Raw genomic sequence first — 20,580 nt, forward strand, 5'->3', positions numbered from 1 at the left:
GATTATTATGTTGATGAATTCTACAAACTGCTTGAGGAAAATCAATAAATGGAGGAAACTGTTTTCTATAAAAATCAGTTAAATTCAGAAATTTTAATTTAAAAATAAAAAAAAAATTAAATCCTGGCCTTTAAAAATACCTACAATTTTTTTTTTACATTTTTACTTACTTACCTTATGTTTTGGTTTAGAGAAGTGCTTAAACTGGTAAACCGGGCCATAAAATAAAACCAGGACTAACCACAAATGACCATGCAGAGCACAGGGATAACCGCTAATAAAATAAAGTACAAGTGGATCTTTTTGTTATCTATTTTGTGCACACTCTGGCCTTTAATGTAAGTACTTCCTCTCCTCGTTACATCACCGCTCTATGGTTACATGCCGGATTGGAGGGAAACATCTGCCGGTGGTGGTGCGCGCCTAATCAGCAACTGGTCATCACCATTTCTTCGAAAATAGAAAGAAGCCGCAATCCTTGACATGTGAATTCCCCTCCCTCAACTTTTTTTTTTTTTCTTTTTGACGGAACGTTATCTAAGAGGAAGAAAGGAAGTTGTTACAAACCATAAACTTAGGCTTCATAATGATTGATGTTCCCATTATTTATGAACCAGATTTTTTTTTTTAACTGTCTCCTATTTTTTAATTTATTTAGAAATTTGAAAGGAATTTTAAATATTTTTACTTTGAGCTTTACAATAATTTTTTGAATGCTTAGCAGGGTGGGGAATGGTTTGCTTGTATTTTATACAAGTTAAAGGAACAGTTTTTCTTTTTTTATTTACATGAAGAACAGTGTATAAGGTTATAGAAACTTCTAGGTGTAATTGCTACAGATGGAGGACAATGGTCTCTTCATCTCCATCATGTGTTTCGGTGTCGATCGCACAACTGCCTTCATACGGTGTTCATTATCATGAAACGTATTGATCAAAATCCATATATGAGTCATCTGTCCAAATCTGCTTCCATGTTGGCACAACCATCAAATACAGGCCCCGGAGCAGCAAAATTTTAAGTAAGCGGGATTTTACGGTCTTCGTTTCCATGGCCCTTTGTCTAAATATAATAATTTTGGGATACCTAAAATTGGAATTTCAATAATTTAAAAAAAAAATTTATTAAGATTTCGGCAATGTTCCCACACAGTATTTTCGGTCAGTATTTTGCAACCATAACCCGGTGTGGACTAAAAACACAGAAAGGCTATGTTCACACACTCACAAAAACACAGTGTTCACACACTGTTGAAATTGAGTGGATGGCCGTCATTTAACGGCAAATAATTGCCGTTATTTCAAAACAATGGACGTTGTTTTACAACAGTGGCCGTTATTTCCCATTAAATGGCGGCCATCCACTCAATTTCAACAATGTGCGGACATAGCCTTTCTGTGTTTTCAATCCACTCCTGATTATGGTATACTGATCGAAAATACTGACTGAAATATACTGTGTGTGAACATAGTCTTAGGGTAAACATATATATCGGGAAACCAGAATGTAATATATATATATATATTAAATACCGAAATTAAATCAATCGATTGATTGATGGCATCGCTTTTGTATCTCTTTCTTAAACCTCATCTATATACAATAGGCCGGATGAAACCATACAAATACTGTACTGTAAACCGACTCTTATGAGTATGACCATGTACCGTCTTGGGTACAATAAACAATACATGAAAGCTTATGTACCCAAGGAAACTTTGTGATCTTTAACAGGTTCATAGCGGTTTTTACTGTTTACTTTTGTTGCAATGTAATTTTTTTTTTTTAAGACCTGCAGTTCCCTCCTTCATCCTACAGATGTCACTGTTGCAGTTGCTCTCCCTCCTAAGCACTTAGACAATGGTGATATTGTCCTATTATAAATGATAACAAACACTGCTAAATATAAATACAACATTTGAGTTTTTCGTTTTTTTTATTTAATTTTTTTTATGTTTAAAGTCCCTGCCACAAATCCATCAATATGAACACGCATTCGTCTTCCGAATACCGCCGCCGCTTTATACGGCGTGTAATTGGTGAAATACATCGCATTAAACTGTAAATCCGTTTTATTGATCAGAACATAGGAATAGATGATTGGAGGCGCCCAGCATTTAATCTCTATACTGCAGATGTAGCAGAGACAAATTTCTCCTTCTAGGTCGGGCCTGCGGTCTTATGCAGAGCGATCACGTGCCAAGTGACAAAGTCAGCTCTGCTACATCTGCGCATTAGCAGACTCCCTGGAAATGGCAGTGGGGCAATGTGTTCCAGTTTTCTCCGGGTGCCTGGGAAGGAGTTAATGTGGAATAAACTGCTGCAGGTGGTATTTATGGCCGTACAGAACAGGGGGCTGCATTCACGTCCATAAAACCCAGAACACTAACAGCTCTGCTACTTTACTGCGCAAATGTCTGCTTTCTAAGGTAAATGTTATTTCACATATGTCTGCCCGTTCATTACAAGGCAGAAAATTATTGCAGAATTGTGAAAGTTTTACCTCCCCCCCCTCTTGCCAACACTCCCCCCCCCCCCGCATCCCCCCGCCACCACCTTGTTGTACTAAGCTTACAAGACACCATTAATGAGTCCAGTATACTGCCCTGTATTCATGGCGTGTTTAGGGATTTATGCCAGCAATATTCTAAAGTTGAAAAAGTTCACTGCACCATATGCAACTTCTAAAGCTGCCAATAAAGTCTGTGTCTTAAGGCGACTTTCCTCACAGGCCGAGCATATAATCTCGTTTTAATTTAATTAACATCCAGTCCTAGAGTTAAGGCCGCTCCCCCCCCCCTAGTAAACAAATACAGCGTGGCGGATCCTGTGTGCGCTATGTATGGACGCCTCGGTCTGGTATTAGCGCTGCCCATTAGTGGCCTCAATGTCATATTGTTATACTGGGTACCACAGTGCTATCTACAGGTATATACAGGTATATACGGGGTGTGACGGGTTTATGTACCACGCGCTGGCTTAGCTAATTTGTCTGCTGTGTATGTATATATATCTCTCTGTATGTCTATAAATCCTACATAGGAATCTACTGTTGGCCACTGTGCAATACCACAAGTCTGTCTGTATATCCTACTACTGTGTGTATGAGAGCAGAGTATACAGAGTATCCCCACACTGTCCTCTCCTAATGAACTAATATACTAATATATATATATATATATATATATATATATATATATATATATATATATATATATATATCTCCTATCTATCTATCTCCTATCTATCTATCTATCTCTCTATTATCTATTTATCTATCTATCTTCTATCTATCTATCTATTATCTATCTATCTCCTATCTATCTATCTATCTATCTATCTATCTATCTATCTATCTATCTATCTATCTCCTATCTATCTATCTATCTATTATCTATCTATCTATCTATCTCCTATCTATCTATCTATCTATTATCTATCTATCTCCTGTTTATCTATCTATCTATCTATCTATCTCTCTATTATCTATCTATCTATCTCCTATCTATCTATCTATCTATCTATCTATCTCCTATCTATCTATCTATCTATCTATCTATCTATCTATCTATCTATCTTCTATCTATCTATCTATCTATGCAAAAAAGGGGTCCGTGGAGCCTCAGTTACGAGTCTCAAAACACTGGAATAGCCAGATATCCCTCTCTCCAGAGAAGGAAGCCCATTGCCAAGGGGTGCCTCCTAGTGGGGAGAGCACCAAACCACCCTGATACGTAGTCCCTCAGGTCCTCACTCTGTTGCGAGCTTTAGGACCCAAATAGGGAAACACCAGGGTGGCCCCTGTGAGTCAAAGTCTAACTCTGTGGCGAGTATAACGACATAAGACAAGGGTTACCAAGGCTAGGCATCCATCCACAGACTGCAGTTTCGGGGTATTTGCCCCTCGTCAGTGTGGAGCAGGATTCTGGCTACTGGGGGCAATGATAAATAGACCAACAAAACACAACAATCACTGAACTCAGGGAGAACAGTGAAAAATTCCAATGGAGTACTCATTTACGAGTCTCCATTAATTGTCCCCTACAAAATTTGAATATGCAAAAAAGGGGTCCGTGGAGCCTCAGTTACGAGTCTCAAAACACGGGAATAGCCAGATATCCCTCTCTCCAGAGAAGGAAGCCCATTGTGTTTCCCTATTTGGGTCCTAAAGCTCGCAACAGAGTGAGGACCTGAGGGACTACGTATCAGGGTGGTTTGGTGCTCTCCCCACTAGGAGGCACCCCTTGGCAATGGGCTTCCTTCTCTGGAGAGAGGGATATCTGGCTATTCCCGTGTTTTGAGACTCGCAACTGAGGCTCCTCAGACCCCTTCTTTGCATATTCAAATTTTGTATGGGACAATCAATGGAGACTCGTAAATGAGTACTCCATTGGAATTTTTCACTGTTCTCCCTGAGTTCAGTGATTGTTGTGTTTTATCTATCTATCTATCTATCTATCTATCTATCTATCTATTATCTATCTATCTATATATTATCTTTCTATCTATCTATCTATTATCTATCTTTCTATCTATCTATCTAGATATTGAAATTTAAATTCTGATTCAAAGAAGCTTTATTGGCAGGATTAGGATCTCCTAAATATCCATCTATTTACCTATCTATATCTATATCTATCTATCTATTTTCTATTTACCTCTATCTATCTATCTATCTATCTATCTCCTATCTATCTATCTATCTATCTATCTATCTATCTATCTATCTATCTATCTATCTATTATCTATCTATCTATTATCTATCTATCTATCTATCTATTATCTATCTATCTATCCATCTATTATTTATCTCCTATCTATTATCTATCTATCTATCTATCTATCTCCTATCTATCTATTATCTATCTATCTATCTATCTATCTATCTCCTATCTATCTATCTATCTATCTATTATCTATCTATCTATCTATCTATCTATCTATCTCCTATCTATCTATCTATCTCCTATCTATCTATCTATCTATCTATCTATCTATCTATCTATCTATCTATCTCCTATCTATCTATCTATCTATCTATCTATTATCTATCTATCTATCTATCTATCTCCTATCTATCTATCTATCTATCATCTATCTATCTATCTATCTCCCTATCTATCTCCTATCTATCTATTATCTATCTATCTATCTATCTATCTATCTATCTATCTATCTCCTATCTATCTATCTATCTATCTATCTATCTATCTATCTATCTATCTCCTATCTATCTCCTATCTATCTATCTATCTATCTATCTATCTATCTATCTATCTATCATCCTTCTCTCTTATTCTTGCTATATCTTAGCTCCTCTAGTACAGTGTATAGCCCAGCACTATAACTATTCCTACATGAAGGCCTATACAATGATAGGGGTCAGTTAGACAATTGAATGGCAGGTTGTGTCTATTAAGCCTTGGTCTCCGCATTTTGGCTTCCCTATCTTTCCCCCTCCTTCTTCCCCAGCTTCCGTTTAGTTTTTTTCTTTTACGTTGTTGTACACACATTGACCTGTTGTCGCCCAGCCTGGTGGTACAGGACATGCAGGGTGGTGGAAAGGTTACGACCGTGATCCCGTCACACTGACATCTAACTGTTTTAATGACAAAAAAATCCGCAAAGCATGAAATTGGAATGAAATGTGTGATTATAATTCAAGTACTGTTTACCCAAAGCCTCGGGGACTTAGTGAATAAATACGGAGCAAGTGAGTTAGATAAACCTCTGCTTATTCCTTATGCTGTTCTAGAAGAGGAAAAGCCCCCAAGACTGGGGGGGGGGGGGATAGAACTTTCTATGGGGAAACTTTTTGTTGCTGGCAATAAGCGCCATTATTTGTTTCCTCGCTTCCGCCTTTTGCTAGCATGCGCCGCTGTAAGAAAATAGGTATTGTGAATTATTAAAGTTGATTCTAGCAGAATAGCTCTACGCTCGAATGACATTTATTTCGGCATATGCAAATGATTTAGTTTCATTTGGGATGAGTTCCCAGGAGCCCTTCTTTCCTATGATGCTCTGAATTTGGCAAGCGCCAGCTAGCCTGTTTTTTCTTCTTCTTTTTTTTTTTTTAAGTAAGGGGGGTAATTTGGTAGAGTGTCAAGAATATAAAGGCCTACACCCCCCCCCCCCCCACACCCCTAATGCATCATGAGAGATTTATTAGAGAACATGGGAAAGAGTACCAAGATTTGTGTCCGCGTAACGTTGTCTGATCATTGCGATTTTTGTTCTTTTTCAAGTGCGATCAATTTTGGCTTTTACTGTTGGAGATAAATAGCTGGGAGGGTTCTATCCGCGGACGTGCCAAAAAAAGAGTAGGCGAAAGTAGGAATCGTAGGTTATTCTTATAGATTAGTACATGTGAAAAAAATGGAAAAATTTTAAAATTCTGATCAAAGTAAAAAAGAGGAGGCGATGTATGACGTCACTCATATAAAATGAACGCATCATAATTAGAAAAATATATATCTTTATACATATCTAATATATATACATATCTAATATATATATATAAAGTAATAGGAAAAAATATAATGTACTGAGAGTTGTGCGTAATGACATCAGACCAGAATGTAGAAATATTTAATGGACGCATCTCTTTAAGAAAATGTTTATTTTTTATTATAATAAATTTTCAAAAAAAAGAGAAAAATATATTTTTCCCAAATAAAAAAAAAAATATTAAAAAAGTAAGAAATATAATAAAAAAAATAAAAATGACAATAATAGCACCTGCTGACAACCAGGCCTGAATGCAGAAATTTCAATTTCTCACTTTCATCAGAAAATGGACTTATTTTTATCTTCTTACATTTTTTTCATCTTATTTAAAATATAGAAATTTTTGGATTTAATATTCCATGACATCATTGCAATAAGAGAATCTTTTGCTATTTTTAACTTTTTTTTGTGTTTTTTTTTTCTTTACCCTCCTCAAAAAAAAAAAAAATGCTACAGCTGGGAGGAGCAATGTGATATATTTAATTCCCTTCATCTTCCCAGTTCCTATAGACTTTCGTCGTAAACGCGACCTCAGAATCACAATCGCATACTGGTTCTTTTCCTTTCAGCTAGGTCAGAACGGTTTTTATTTATTTATTATTATTTTCAACCCCCCCCCCCCCACACAACCCACCACATATCCCCCCCCCTTCCTTTTCTGAACTGGGTTTCCAAGCAGCTGCGTACAATGCTGGGAGCCTGCCAGGAGCAGAGACAGATGGTATAGTTATTAGATGTGCATCATACGAATCCCTTCCTGCCACTCGCTTTTTAATCAAATTAAAACAAAAAAAGAAAGAGAGGGAGAGAGAGAGAGGGGGAGTCAATTAACTGCATTTGTATTCCGCACAATTATGGACCCTCTCCTACTTTTACCCCAAGGCAGTTAAGTGGAAATTTTAAGGGGAAGAAATAAAGGAGGGGGGGGGGGGGGGGCGAGCTGAAAATCCAACATTTTCACCAAAAAAATGCCAGGAATCTGAGAATGAACCGGATTTAGCCTCGTCTACGGAACTGACAACCTATTTTTGAACGATTTTTTGACAGTTATTTTTTATTTTAATTTTTTCATTTATTTATTTTTTAAATCTCAAACCCTCGATTAAAATTTTTTATTTAAACGACCAAAGGAACCGATCTAAAGAAAAACATGGAAAAGTTGAATCTCTCTCTTGTATGCACTAGGAATTACAGCTAAGTCAGTGCTGGGATGCTTTCCAGAATCACTGTGGAAAGTTAGCTGTCGTCTGACAGGAGAGAGTACTAGCCACCTCCTCCCCCCCGCCCAGACGTCAGGAATGGTCTCTCCCTGCTTTGCATATTCACCATGCTTGGCCTGGCCATATGGGAAAATGCAAGTGAAGGAATTGTTGTGAAAAAAGGGACAGCGAGTTTGAAATAAAAAGTTGTTAAGAGTGGTACTGAGGAGAGAAAAAAGAACCCGACATTATGTATTGCGCATACCCAATCCCGGGACTGGGCGGAAACTCTTTGATGTACTACTATAATGGGAAAGCGGTAAGAGAAGTCTGTAATTAAAGGTGTAATTTTGACAAGTTTTATTGTCGTAGGAATGTGGATCACATGCACGATCGGGAGGGCGAGCGGTGCTAGTGCTGCTGCCGGGAGCGAGGGATGAGAAGGCTGCAGAATGCACCCTGTACGACTGCTGTGTTATGTCTCTCCTCTACCGTATTCATGTGTCTGATGACTGTGGCTATGTGTGCTTTCCCAGACCCCCACCAATATGTCATGTATATACAGAGATGTAGCAGAGCTGAATTTGTCATTTAACTCTCTGGGGCTGCACCGTTTCCTAACTCTCCAAGGTGGCATCACGGAGTAGGTTTTACCTGCGTTCTCATGTCATCAGTGCAGCTTAACAACAAACTCAGCTCTGCTACATCAATCTCAAGTTTGCACTCTCCAGTACAGAACAGCTGTATAATGTACATTTGTGCTTATTATATTCGTGTGTTGCTTATATATCAATCGAGCGATCCCCATCAATCAATGTATAGATGCATGTTCTTTTATATATTTGTGAGTTTTTTTGGAAAAAAAAAAATATATATATATCTGATCAAAAAGTTTAGCTTATATGTCAACAACTGGCAAGTGAAGTTGGTAGAAAGGCAGTAACGTTGTTGTTGTTGTTGTCGTCATTATTTTATATTGTAATGTTTTTTATTGGCCTGGGAGGCATAGAAAGTTTTGGGATTTCGTTTTCTTTTTTTTTTTAATTTCTTTATATTGAGTCCACTGTAAAAATCGGCACGTTGCTTTTGGTTCTGTTTCGTGACATTTTCCAAAGAGAAAGAAGTAAACTGAGGGGGGGGAATTGTCAGGGAGACCGGTTAAACAAACGACAGGCTGAAGGGGAGAGCAACGTGGAAAAAAAAAAACATTCTGTGTAAGGAATTAGAATGTTCTGTGACATAGAATGTAGGAAATGCAAAAATTTTTATATTTGAAAATTGTAGTGGATTTGCATGTTTTTTTTTTTTTTTTCTATGAAGTGTCTCGGTGCACATATGTGCGATTACAGAAGTATGTGTGGCATTTGGCTCCTTAGTTCAGCTGCAGGTTTTCTATTACCATCTGGAAGTTGATTTTCCTCTTGCCCCTGTGCCATGGGAAAGAAAAGGGATTTGGGTTTCTAAAGGGGGAGAAGACAAAAAAAAATCAACACAAAAACAACATGTGTTAAAGCAATGTCACAGTGATAACATGCAGTCACCATTTCACGTTTGTATAGTTTTACCCTCTCACTTCATCAGGTCCTGTACTGTGTCCAGGTCAGGGGCAATAGGCCAACAGGGAAGTGCTCCCGTCACATTGTCCTCTGCTAGGCCATCACACCCTGAGGATCATGGACCAACACTGGATGGATAGATAGAAGAAAGAAAACTGTGGCTATAATTTAGCCTCCTTTCCTACAGTGGGAAAACTTGTGCAATTTTTAAAGGCTTCAGTGTTTTCATACATTGCACCAACTGATAAAATTTAAATAAACCAATACATAAAAAAATTTCAAAAATTTATAAAATCAAACTGTCAAACTTAAAATAAAAGAAAATAAACAAATAAAAAAATGAAATAAAATGTAAAATTTATCAATGGCAGTCAAGGCAGGACAGGTGGGGGGAAAAATGTAAAAATTATTAATTTTAGTAATATCTGTATGGGATCGATGCGGAGAGCTGACCGCCGGCGTGTACACGGCAAGGGTCTTTTCGTTGCCGGTGTTAATTCTATACCGTTCCACAAAAAACGTCCGCGCGACAAAACAGATTTTTGTTTATAATGGAGCGGGCATTGTTCTGGCAGGGATTTTGCATTGTACGCTTTTTGATATTGTGCCAGGCATCTTGCAGAGAATGTGCATGCCATGCGTGCGCCCGCTCGAAATGTATTTTGCAGCCTGTGTTCTTTTTTGTTGTTTTTCCTGTGACTTCTAGCCTTACCTTGTGACTCGGACTCATCTATAGATTATAGAAGGTCCCTTTGGTACTTTTTTAGGCCTCATTATTTTGTTATATATATATATATATATATATATATATATATATATATTTATATGTGTGTTTGAGTTTTGAGAAATTTTTGAGAAATGTAAAACAATTTTTTTTTTTTTTTGTAATATTATCAACCCTGAAGTTTGTTTTTTGTAGTCCCTGTGTTGAGGAATTTCAAGGCATCCCTGATAAATCATTCCTCTGCTGAAAACCATAGCACATTCCTTGGATAAAGAGTGGCATTGACTGCGGATAACTGTGTAGGGTATAAAGAGGTGGCATCAAAGACCTAGGGCAGGTTTAAGGTAGAACTAGAACTTATAACAATGAACTGTGTCAAGTAACAAACTCAGCTCTGCTACATCTGTCTCCTGCATGGCCCCTTTGTGTTGCACGAGCGCCTTGAAATGACTGCAAATCATCGGCATCCTCTGTCACAGTCTTGTCATGACGTGTGCTGCGGTTTAAGGACATAATATACAGTCCTTAGGATGAGGTTGTAGAGGGTCTGTGGCACCTGGACTCTGTCACTGGGCCTGTTGCTCTTGGGGATTTCAGGCCTTTTCTGCACCTAAGTGGTTAAGTTCATTCATCACAACTCTGCACATGACTTCTATCACTTACACAAAGCTATAATTACACTAATTGTCCCGGGATTGTGTCCTTCCACTAGGAAATCTCACACTGTATTTGCACTAGTGACAAACAAGCAGGGGCAGTCAGGGGAAAGGGGTGGGGGCGAGAGTCAGGGGGTGATAGGGGAAAGGGGTGGGGGCGAGAGTCAGGGGGTGATAGGGGAAAGGGGTGGGGGCGAGAGTCAGGGGGTGATAGGGGAAAGGGGTGGAAGAGAGTAAGGGGGTGATGGGGGAAAGGGGTGGGAGAGAGTCAGGGGGTGATAGGGGAAAGGGGTCGGAGAGAGTCAGGGGGTAATAGGGGAAAGAGGTCAGAGAGAGTCAGGGGGTGATAGTCAGGGGAAAGGGGTGAGAGAGAGGGTCAGGGGGTTATAGTCAGGGGAAAGGGAAAGTGATAGGGGGTGACAGTCAGGGGAAAGGGGTGGGGGCAAGAGTCAGGGGGTGATAGGGGAAAGGGGTGGACGAGAGAATCAGGGGATGATAGTCAGGGGAAAGGGGTGGGGGCGAGAGTCAGGGGATGATAGTCAGGAGAAAGGGGTGGGGGCAAGAGTCAGGGGGTGATAGGGGAAAGGAGTGGGGGCGAGAGTCAGGGGGAAGGGAAAGTGATAGTCAGGGGGTGATAGGGGAAGCAGGAAAGTGAGAGTCAGGGGTCGACAGGGGTGGGGGGTGGATGAGTGGATGACTGAGGTGACAGTATATATATATATATATATATAATCAATATGTTTACATGGGGTTATGTACTGTAGGTATATATATATATATATATATACATACACACACGTATGCTTTTGTATTTATAAGGGTATATCTTGTTTATATATTCACATACGCAAGTATTAAATGTATATGTGTAAGTTTAATATATGAGTATATCTATATGTGTGTGTATATATGTATGTATATGTGTTCTACTGTATATGTGTGTAACTGTTCTGTGCATGTTCTGAACCAATGTAGTCTTATGTGTGCATGTTTGTATCTGTGTGTGTGTGTATATATATGTGTGTGTGTATATCATATGTTGTGTGGGTTATTGTAAACTGTGCATGGTTTATGTGTGTGTATATGTATGTGTCTATTATGTTATTTTTTTATATGTGTGTATTATTCACTATACATGGTTTTATGCAAATATATATATCTGTGTGTATGCGTCTTATTTTGTATATGTGTTTGTGTTATTAGTCACTGTGCATGGTTTATGTGTGTGTGTATATATGGATATGTCTATTATGTTATTTTTTATATGTGTGTATTATTCACTATGCATGGTTTTATGCAAATATATATATCCGTGTGTGTGTGTGTGTTTGTCTATGTATGTTTGGTACTTTGTGTTATTAGTCACTGTGCATGGGTTTTATGTGTTTGTATATGTGTATTGCATATTTTTGTGCTTGTGAAGTGATATATTGTAATGCCCACAGTAATCCAGACCTATAGTGTGTCGTTTAAGTGTATATACAGTATGGTGTGAGTATACATTGGCCACTTATAACAACGTTTTATATGTAATGTGTGTTCTTCTGTCTAGATGGATTATTTTCTCTTCTATTTGGCTTGCTTTCTCTATGTATATATAGTAATGGAGCTGTATCATCTGTATATAGTATATGTAATATATCTGTAATACAGCTGTATCATCTGTGCACTGTGCTGCATTAGTGAGTAGCTATATAGCACAACCCAATGACAAACTCCTCTCTGTGTCTAGTTATTTGGTCTCGTGATGCACATTGTCCTTTTTATGTTCTTCCTTTCGGCCTCTGATGTTTATGATGATGATGATGATCCTGGGCTCACACATGACATTTATGGCTGCACTCCCCCCCTATCACACCTTTGGGGGTCACGCGGACTCTCATGTAGTCTTGGAGATGCTGGCGGAGACCTCTTTTAAGTTTCGGCTTTTTTTTTTCCATTTGGGGCATCACAGACGTGTAATGGCTTTAAATATCTTTCCCACTGTCAGGAAATTGAGCTGAAGAGCCGCGCGTTTCCTGTTTCTGCCGAAATGTGTTTCTCATTTTCTGTGTTTACTACAAAAAAATTAGCAAAGATCTGGGGCATTTGGGGCACTTTCTTGTTTGTTGTGTTTGGGCACTTTATGACAGGGCTGGCAGCAGGTAGCTCCACGTTATCACAGGCTTAGGCCTCACCAGGCCTTGTTTGGGGCACGGTTTAAATTTGAAGGTATTGTGGGGGAGATTTATCAAACATGGTGTAAAGTGAAACTGGCTCAGTTGCCCCTAGCAACCAATCAGATTCCACCTTTCATTTTTCAAATAGTCTGTGAGGAATGAAAGGTGGAATCTGATTGGTTGCTAGGGGCAACTGGGCCAGTTTCACTTTACACCATGTTTAATAAATCTCCCCCTGTATCTTTAAAAGGCGGAGTTTGTCAGGTGTAGCAGAGCTGAGTCTGTTTATATCGAATTGCTGTATACTATAGATAAATAAGTGATGAAAGATGCTGCGGTGCTGAGTTTGTCAGGTGTAGCAGAGCTGAGTTTGTATATATCGAACTGCTGTATACTATATGCATAAATAATGTATACTAGATGTATAGATGAGGAAAGATGCTGCGGTGCTGAGTTTGTCAGGACTGACTGTCAGATGTAACAGAGATGAGTTTGTCTAATGCTTCATACCAGGGTCTGATGTAAGAGCGCTCAGGTATAGGAATAACGTGTTTGCCATGTAGGACTATCTACAGTAGCTTTTCAGATGTAGCAGAGCCATACTTGTGTTGAAGTGATGCAGGATACCCTAGCAATGTAGTGGTGCTGAGTTTGTCAGATGTATATGATCTGGGGATTGCTGGGATTGTCATATGTAGCTGAGCTCAGAGTCAGGTGCTGCAGAGATAAGTATTATTTGGTACAGCTCATTGTATTATAATCATGAAAGAGTTAAATGACAGATCCAGCTCTGCTACATACTGTAAACCTGGAGATCATGTGTATGTAAGTGTATGAAGCTTTTTCCTCCTCCTCCTCCTCCTCCTCCTCCTCATGGTTTATTCTTTTGGCATCCTGAAGGTTTGGTCTCATCCACAGACCTGTTATCATGGGGGAGCACAGTGATCATAGGGACAGACGTGAGCACCGGTGACACACACGTTACGTCTGTCCCAGCACTACACATATCCATCACCTCCGGCCACTGTCATATTATCCAGGAACCCAGAGGGACTGAAAGACACAGAAACAAGGGCAACTCTTATCTACTGTAGTTATTGTCTGTTAGAGAGAGATAGGAGATAGATAGGTGATAGATAGATGATAGATAGATAGATAGATAGATAGATAGATAGATAGGAGATAGATAGATAGATAGATAGGACATAGATAGATAGATAGATAGGAGATAGATAGATAGATAGATAGATAGATAGATAGATAGATAGATAGATGATAGTTAGGGAGATAGATAGATAGATAGATAGATAGATAGATAGATAGATAGAAGATAGATAGATAGATAGATAGATAGGAGATAGATAGAGAATAGATAGATAGAAGATAGATAGGAGATAGATAGATAGATAGATAGATAGATTGATCGATAGATAATAAATAAATAGATAGATAGATAGATAGATAGATAGAAGATAGATATTAGATAGGAGATAGATAGATAGATAGATAGATAGATAGATAGATAGATAGATAGATAGATAGGAGATAGATAGATAGATGATAGATAGATAGATAGATAGATAGATAGATAGATAGATAGATAGATAGATAGGAGATAGATAGATAGATAGATAGGAGATAGATAGATAATAGATAGATAGAAGATAGATAGATAGATAGATAGATAGATAGATAGATAGATAGATAGATAATAGATAGATAGAAGATAGATAGGAGATAGATAGATAGAGAGATAGATAGATAGATAGATAGATAGATAGAGAGAGAGAGAGAGAGATAGATAGATAGATAGATAGATAGATAGATAGATAGATAGGAGATAGATAAGAGATAGATAGAGAGATAGATAGATAGATAGATAGATAAATAGGAAGATAATAAATAGATAGATAGATAGAAAGATAATAGATAGATAGATAGATAGATAGATAGATAGATAGACAGACAGATCCGCCATCAGGAATAGGGTATAATATAATCCTTCCCTCCTCTGTAGATAATCGCTCTCTATCCTGTGGCGTTGCTGGGGGTGCAGTGCTGCCCGGTGTACTCCATGCCAGCAGTGATGCCAGGGTGGTGCCATGTCGGTGTGCTGCCCCCTGCCCCCAGTGCCCCCGCTGTACAGAGGTAGTGCACACAGTGCTGCGAGTGACTGAGCGGAGAAGGAAATGAGTTTGGTGGTCTCAGCGAAACCACAGAAAGTATGGAGTTATCGCGCCGTCTCTGGGGGCCCGGACTGTGAAGAATAAATTACTCTCGTCCTGAGACCCCTCATTGTTTAAGTAATTGCTGGGGGAAGTTGGGTTGCAGCTGTTGAGAAGACCTGCCGGTGTACATGGTAACGCAGGCCTGATAAGCCTGTATCACACCAGCTGTATGGCAGGCTGCATGCAGATGTAGCAGAGCTGAATTTGTCATTTAACCCTTTGGAGCTGCAGCTATAACACATCCTGATGACAAACCTGTAATTGATGTAATAGGTTTATCTGCCGTCTCTGATGAGGTTCGGCACTACTACCTCTAACAAACTCAGCACTGCTACATCTAACAAATTAAGCTCGCTAATCCCCGGGGGGAAGTTGGTTTGCAGCTGTTTGAGACGACCTGCCGGTGTACATGGTAATGTAGGCCCAATAAGGCTTCATCTAACCAGCTGTATGGCAGGCAGGATACACAGGGCCTAGACTATACACTACGCTACAGCTAACATATTCAGCTCTGCTACATCTGTACTTCCTGGGGGAAAGAGGAGGGGTTGGGGGTTGCAGATGTTCATAAGAACTAAGGGGCTATGTAGTAATATAGTCCTGCAGGATACGCATGTAGCAGAGCTGAAAGTGTCATGTGACTGTTTGAGGCTGTTATGCACCTGATCATAATACAAAAGTCCAGGTAACTCTGCTACATCTGCAATCACTGGGGAAGGTAGCTGATATGTAGAAGACCTGATGTTCACTATAGTAATATAGGTCTGATAAGCTATCGTCAAACCAGCTTAAATGCAGCAGAGCCGAATTTGTTTTTCAACTTTTACATGTGTCACTGTCATTTAATTTTTTTGCAGAAATCAATAGTACGGGCGATTTTAAGAAACTTTGTAATTGGGTTTATAAGCTGAAAAATGCATTTTTATCATGAAAAAGCAGTTTGAAGCTCTCCCCGCTGGTCTCATGGTTAATTTACAGCTACATCACTGGGCTATCTCCTCTGAGGTTAGCACTGACCTCTCTGACCTCTGAATACCGGCTTTCACAGAGGTCCTACTGTGTAATCCTTTGTTCTCTGCTGGCGACTAATCTCCCTCCTCCCCCCTCCCCTCTCCATAGGTTACACAGGGCTCGACTGATGTAAAAGAGTCGAGATTTCCTGATAATGAGCAGTGGATGAGAGAGAGGAGGAGGGAGGGGACCTGGGGAAAATCGTTGTGAATGCAGATAATGGCATATTTGCCTAATAAACCCAATTACAAAATTTCGCCTGTACTATTGATTTCTGCAACAACAACAAAAATATATATATATATGACAGTGACGCTTTAAATATGCTACAGGTTAATCTGCATTTTCTAATAAACCGTAAACTTAAAGTGGTTATCCAGGATTAGAAAAAAAAAAAAGGCACAGCTGCTTTCTTCCAGTAACAGCGCCACCCCTGTGCTCAGCTTGTTTGTGGTATTGCAGCTCACTTCCGTTGAAGTTAAAGGAATCATCCTTTGTCTTCAGTGGTTTGCAATATTGCAGCCTAACTCCCAATAAAGTGAATGGAGTTGAAATATAATGCAACACACAACCCTTGGAGAGAGGTGGCGCTGTTTTTATATGAAAACTACTACTATGTTTTCCAATCCTGGATAACTTCCTAAGTTGTAATACCACATACAACCTGAGGACAGGGTTTGGCGCTGTTTTTGGATGAAAACAACTCTATTTTCTAATCCTGATGACTGCTGAGTTGTAATACCACACACAACCTGAGGAGAGGGGTGGCGCTGTTTTTGAAAGAATACTGAATAACCCCTTTAGCTCTGCTACGTCAAACAACCTTGCGTGTGATAACATTACCTTCAGTCCTATGTACCTGTCACAAGTCCACCTGTCATTTGTGCCACCTGACAAACTCAGCTCTGCTACTCCTCTCATGTATTTTTATTAGCCAGCAGGTGAGAATAAACAAGCGCCGCACTGTGAACCCCCGATACTGATGTTCTCCCCTGGTGTCTTCTTCTTGTTTGATATACTTTTGCTGTGATCTATCGCACCTGGGAAAAATTTTACCGTCTTATCCCCCCTCCCCCCCCTTCTTCACTTTAATCATCTTGCGGTAGAGTCACAGGATTTCATACAAAACATTTCCAGGTTTCGACTCGGTGGATAATGAAATGCTCCATAAAACATGATCCAAATGAAATGTAACGTCTGAGCGCAGCATTAAATGGCCCCCGATTCAATAAGAGCGCAGAGCCGGCGAGGCCTAGAGCCTTTGAAGTCTGCGAGACACACTGGGGCTCTGTGTCTTGGACATCAGGGTCAGTTTGTTAGGAAACCACCGAGGCTCTGCCGTGCAACACATCAAACAGACCTCTTCCTTCTCAGCCATACAACTCTAAACTTTTTTTTTTTTTTTTTTACATTTTTAGTATTTATTTATTTTTTTGTATTTTTTTTTTTTAACATGTTTAAGACACATGTAGATAAGATCAAGCACCGGAACGGGACGTCAAGTGTTTACTGTCTATGAGTTCAAAGGAAAGCTGCGCCATACCGTGCACCCGCCATACGCTGGAGCTGGAGCCTTGTTATAATGGTACACGTGGTTATAGTGACTTATTGTTTTATTGCTACTTTTTTATGATTGGATTGGAGCCATTGCATGTTGTGCGTAGTATCCCTCCCCATGAAGCAACATGCGTCATATCTCCTATAAAATATATAGCTATATTATAATACTATAGATTTATAATGTTACTATATCTGTACAGTGCAGTAGATTTATAACAGCATTATGGATAGATAGCCTTACTATACTATACTACGATAGATAGCCTTACTATACTATACTATACTACGATAGATAGCCTTACTATACTATACTACGATAGATAGCCTTACTATACTATACTACGATAGATAGCCTTACTATACTATACTATACTACAATACTATGGTTATGGTGGTTGTGGCAGCACTCAATGGTAAATTTCTACACATTGCATCGTTTTATTATAAAAAGTTATAATACTGCTATAGAGCTACCATTCTATTATAATACTATGTTATATAGAGCTGCAGGATAGTAGTGTTATACAGCTATCGCTCCATTATCAGACTACAGTACTGTTATAAACTGCTCTATCATCCTGTTATAAAGCTATAGTGCTGCTATAAAGCTATCATTGTGCTAGGATCATACCGCTATGGTACTATTATACAGCTATCCTTCTGTTATACCGCTATGGTAATATTATCCAGCTATCCTTCTGTTATACCGCTATGGTAATATTATACAGCTATCCTTCTGTTATACCGCTATGGTACTATTATCCAGCTATCCTTCTGTTATACCGCTATGGTACTATTATACAGCTATCCTTCTGTTATACCGCTATGGTACTATTATAGAGCTATCCTTCTGTTATACCGCTATGGTACTATTATACAGCTATCCTTCTGTTATACCGCTATGGTACTATTATACAGCTATCCTTCTGTTATACCGCTATGGTACTATTATACAGCTATCCTTCTGTTATACCGCTATGGTACTATTATACAGCTATCCTTCTGTTATACCGCTATGGTACTATTATACAGCTATCCTTCTGTTATACCGCTATGGTACTATTATAGAGCTATCCTTCTGTTATACCGCTATGGTACTATTATACAGCTATCCTTCTGTTATACCGCTATGGTACTATTATACAGCTATCCTTCTGTTATACCGCTATGGTACTATTATACAGCTATCATTCTGTTATACCGCTATGGTAATATTATACAGCTATCCTTCTGTTATACCGCTATGGTACTATTATACAGCTATCCTTCTGTTATACCGCTATGGTACTATTATACAGCTATCCTTCTGTTATACCGCTATGGTACTATTATAGAGCTATCCTTCTGTTATACCGCTATGGTACTATTATACAGCTATCCTTCTGTTATACCGCTATGGTACTATTATACAGCTATCCTTCTGTTATACCGCTATGGTACTATTATAGAGCTATCCTTCTGTTATACCGCTATGGTACTATTATACAGCTATCCTTCTGTTATACCGCTATGGTACTATTATACAGCTATCCTTCTGTTATACCGCTATGGTACTATTATACAGCTATCCTTCTGTTATACCGCTATGGTACTATTATACAGCTATCCTTCTGTTATACCGCTATGGTACTATTATACAGCTATCTTTCTGTTATACCGCTATGGTACTATTATACAGCTATCCTTCTGTTATACCGCTATGGTACTATTATCCAGCTATCCTTCTGTTATACCGCTATGGTACTATTATACAGCTATCCTTCTGTTATACCGCTATGGTAATATTATACAGCTATCCTTCTGTTATACAGCTATGGTACTATTATACAGCTATCCTTCTGTTATACCGCTATGGTAATATTATACAGCTATCCTTCTGTTATACCACTATGGTAATATTATAGAGCTATCCTTCTGTTATACCGCTATGGTACTATTATCCAGCTATCCTTCTGTTATACCGCTATGGTACTATTATACAGCTATCCTTCTGTTATACCGCTATGGTACTATTATACAGCTATCCTTCTGTTATACCGCTATGGTACTATTATAGAGCTATCCTTCTGTTATACCGCTATGGTAATATTATACAGCTATCCTTCTGTTATACAGCTATGGTACTATTATACAGCTATCCTTCTGTTATACAGCTATGGTACTATTATACAGCTATCCTTCTGTTATACTGCTATGGTAATATTATTCAGCTATCCTTCTGTTATACCGCTATGGTAATATTATACAGCTATCCTTCTGTTATAAGGTTATCCTTCTAGTTAAAAACCCACTCATACATTTTATCAGCACTGTTGCTTTAACAGCAGGGGCATATCATAGCTGTGTTATCCTGAGATGTAGTATTACTATGCTATACTATATTATTACTATACTATACTTTTACTATACTATGCTGTACTATATCCTACTATGCTATTACCATACTATCCCATTGTATACTATACACCCTACTGTACTACTGCATATTACACTATTACTGTAGTATACTTTCCCATAGTATACTATTAGTATACTATATCTTTACTGTACTATATCATACTATTCTACTACTATCTTACTGCAAACTATACTATGACTATACTATCCTATACAATTCCATACAATGCTATCCCATATTATACTATTTCTATACTCTCCCATACTATGCTATCCTATACTATCCCATACTATACTATCCCTTATTATACTATTACTAGAGATGAGTGAACTTGGAGCATGCTCGAGTCGATCCAAACCCGACCTTTCGGCATTTGATTAGCGGTGGCTGCTGAAGTTGGATAAAGCCCTAAGGCTATGTGGAAATCATGGATATAGTCATTGGCTGTATCCATGTTTTCCAGACAACCTTAGAGCTTTATCCACGTTCAGCAGCCCCAGCTAATCAAATACCAAACGTTCGGGTTCGGATCAACTCGAACCCGGTTCGCTCATCTCTAACTATTACTATACTTTCCTATA

The 20,580-nt window shown here is 38.7% G+C and overlaps 1 protein-coding gene across 5 annotated transcripts in view; it reads left to right on the forward strand.

The window, feature by feature from the left end:
* Positions 1-20,580, forward strand: part of TCF4 (transcription factor 4) — a 327,929-nt gene that overhangs the window by 209,469 nt on the left and 97,880 nt on the right. Inside the window, exon 1 of one of the 5 annotated variants that reach the window (XM_069963161.1) lies at positions 7,858-8,026. The exons of the other annotated variants lie outside the window; for them this stretch is intronic. Coding sequence (XP_069819262.1) covers positions 7,958-8,026 — 69 coding nt within the window. The 5' untranslated portion in view covers positions 7,858-7,957. Of the gene's footprint in view, positions 1-7,857; positions 8,027-20,580 lie in introns of those variants that run through there. 5 annotated transcript variants of the gene reach the window in all.

This window comes from Dendropsophus ebraccatus, chromosome 3, assembly GCF_027789765.1.
Source record: "Dendropsophus ebraccatus isolate aDenEbr1 chromosome 3, aDenEbr1.pat, whole genome shotgun sequence".
In the NCBI taxonomy this organism is placed as follows: domain Eukaryota; kingdom Metazoa; phylum Chordata; class Amphibia; order Anura; family Hylidae; genus Dendropsophus; species Dendropsophus ebraccatus.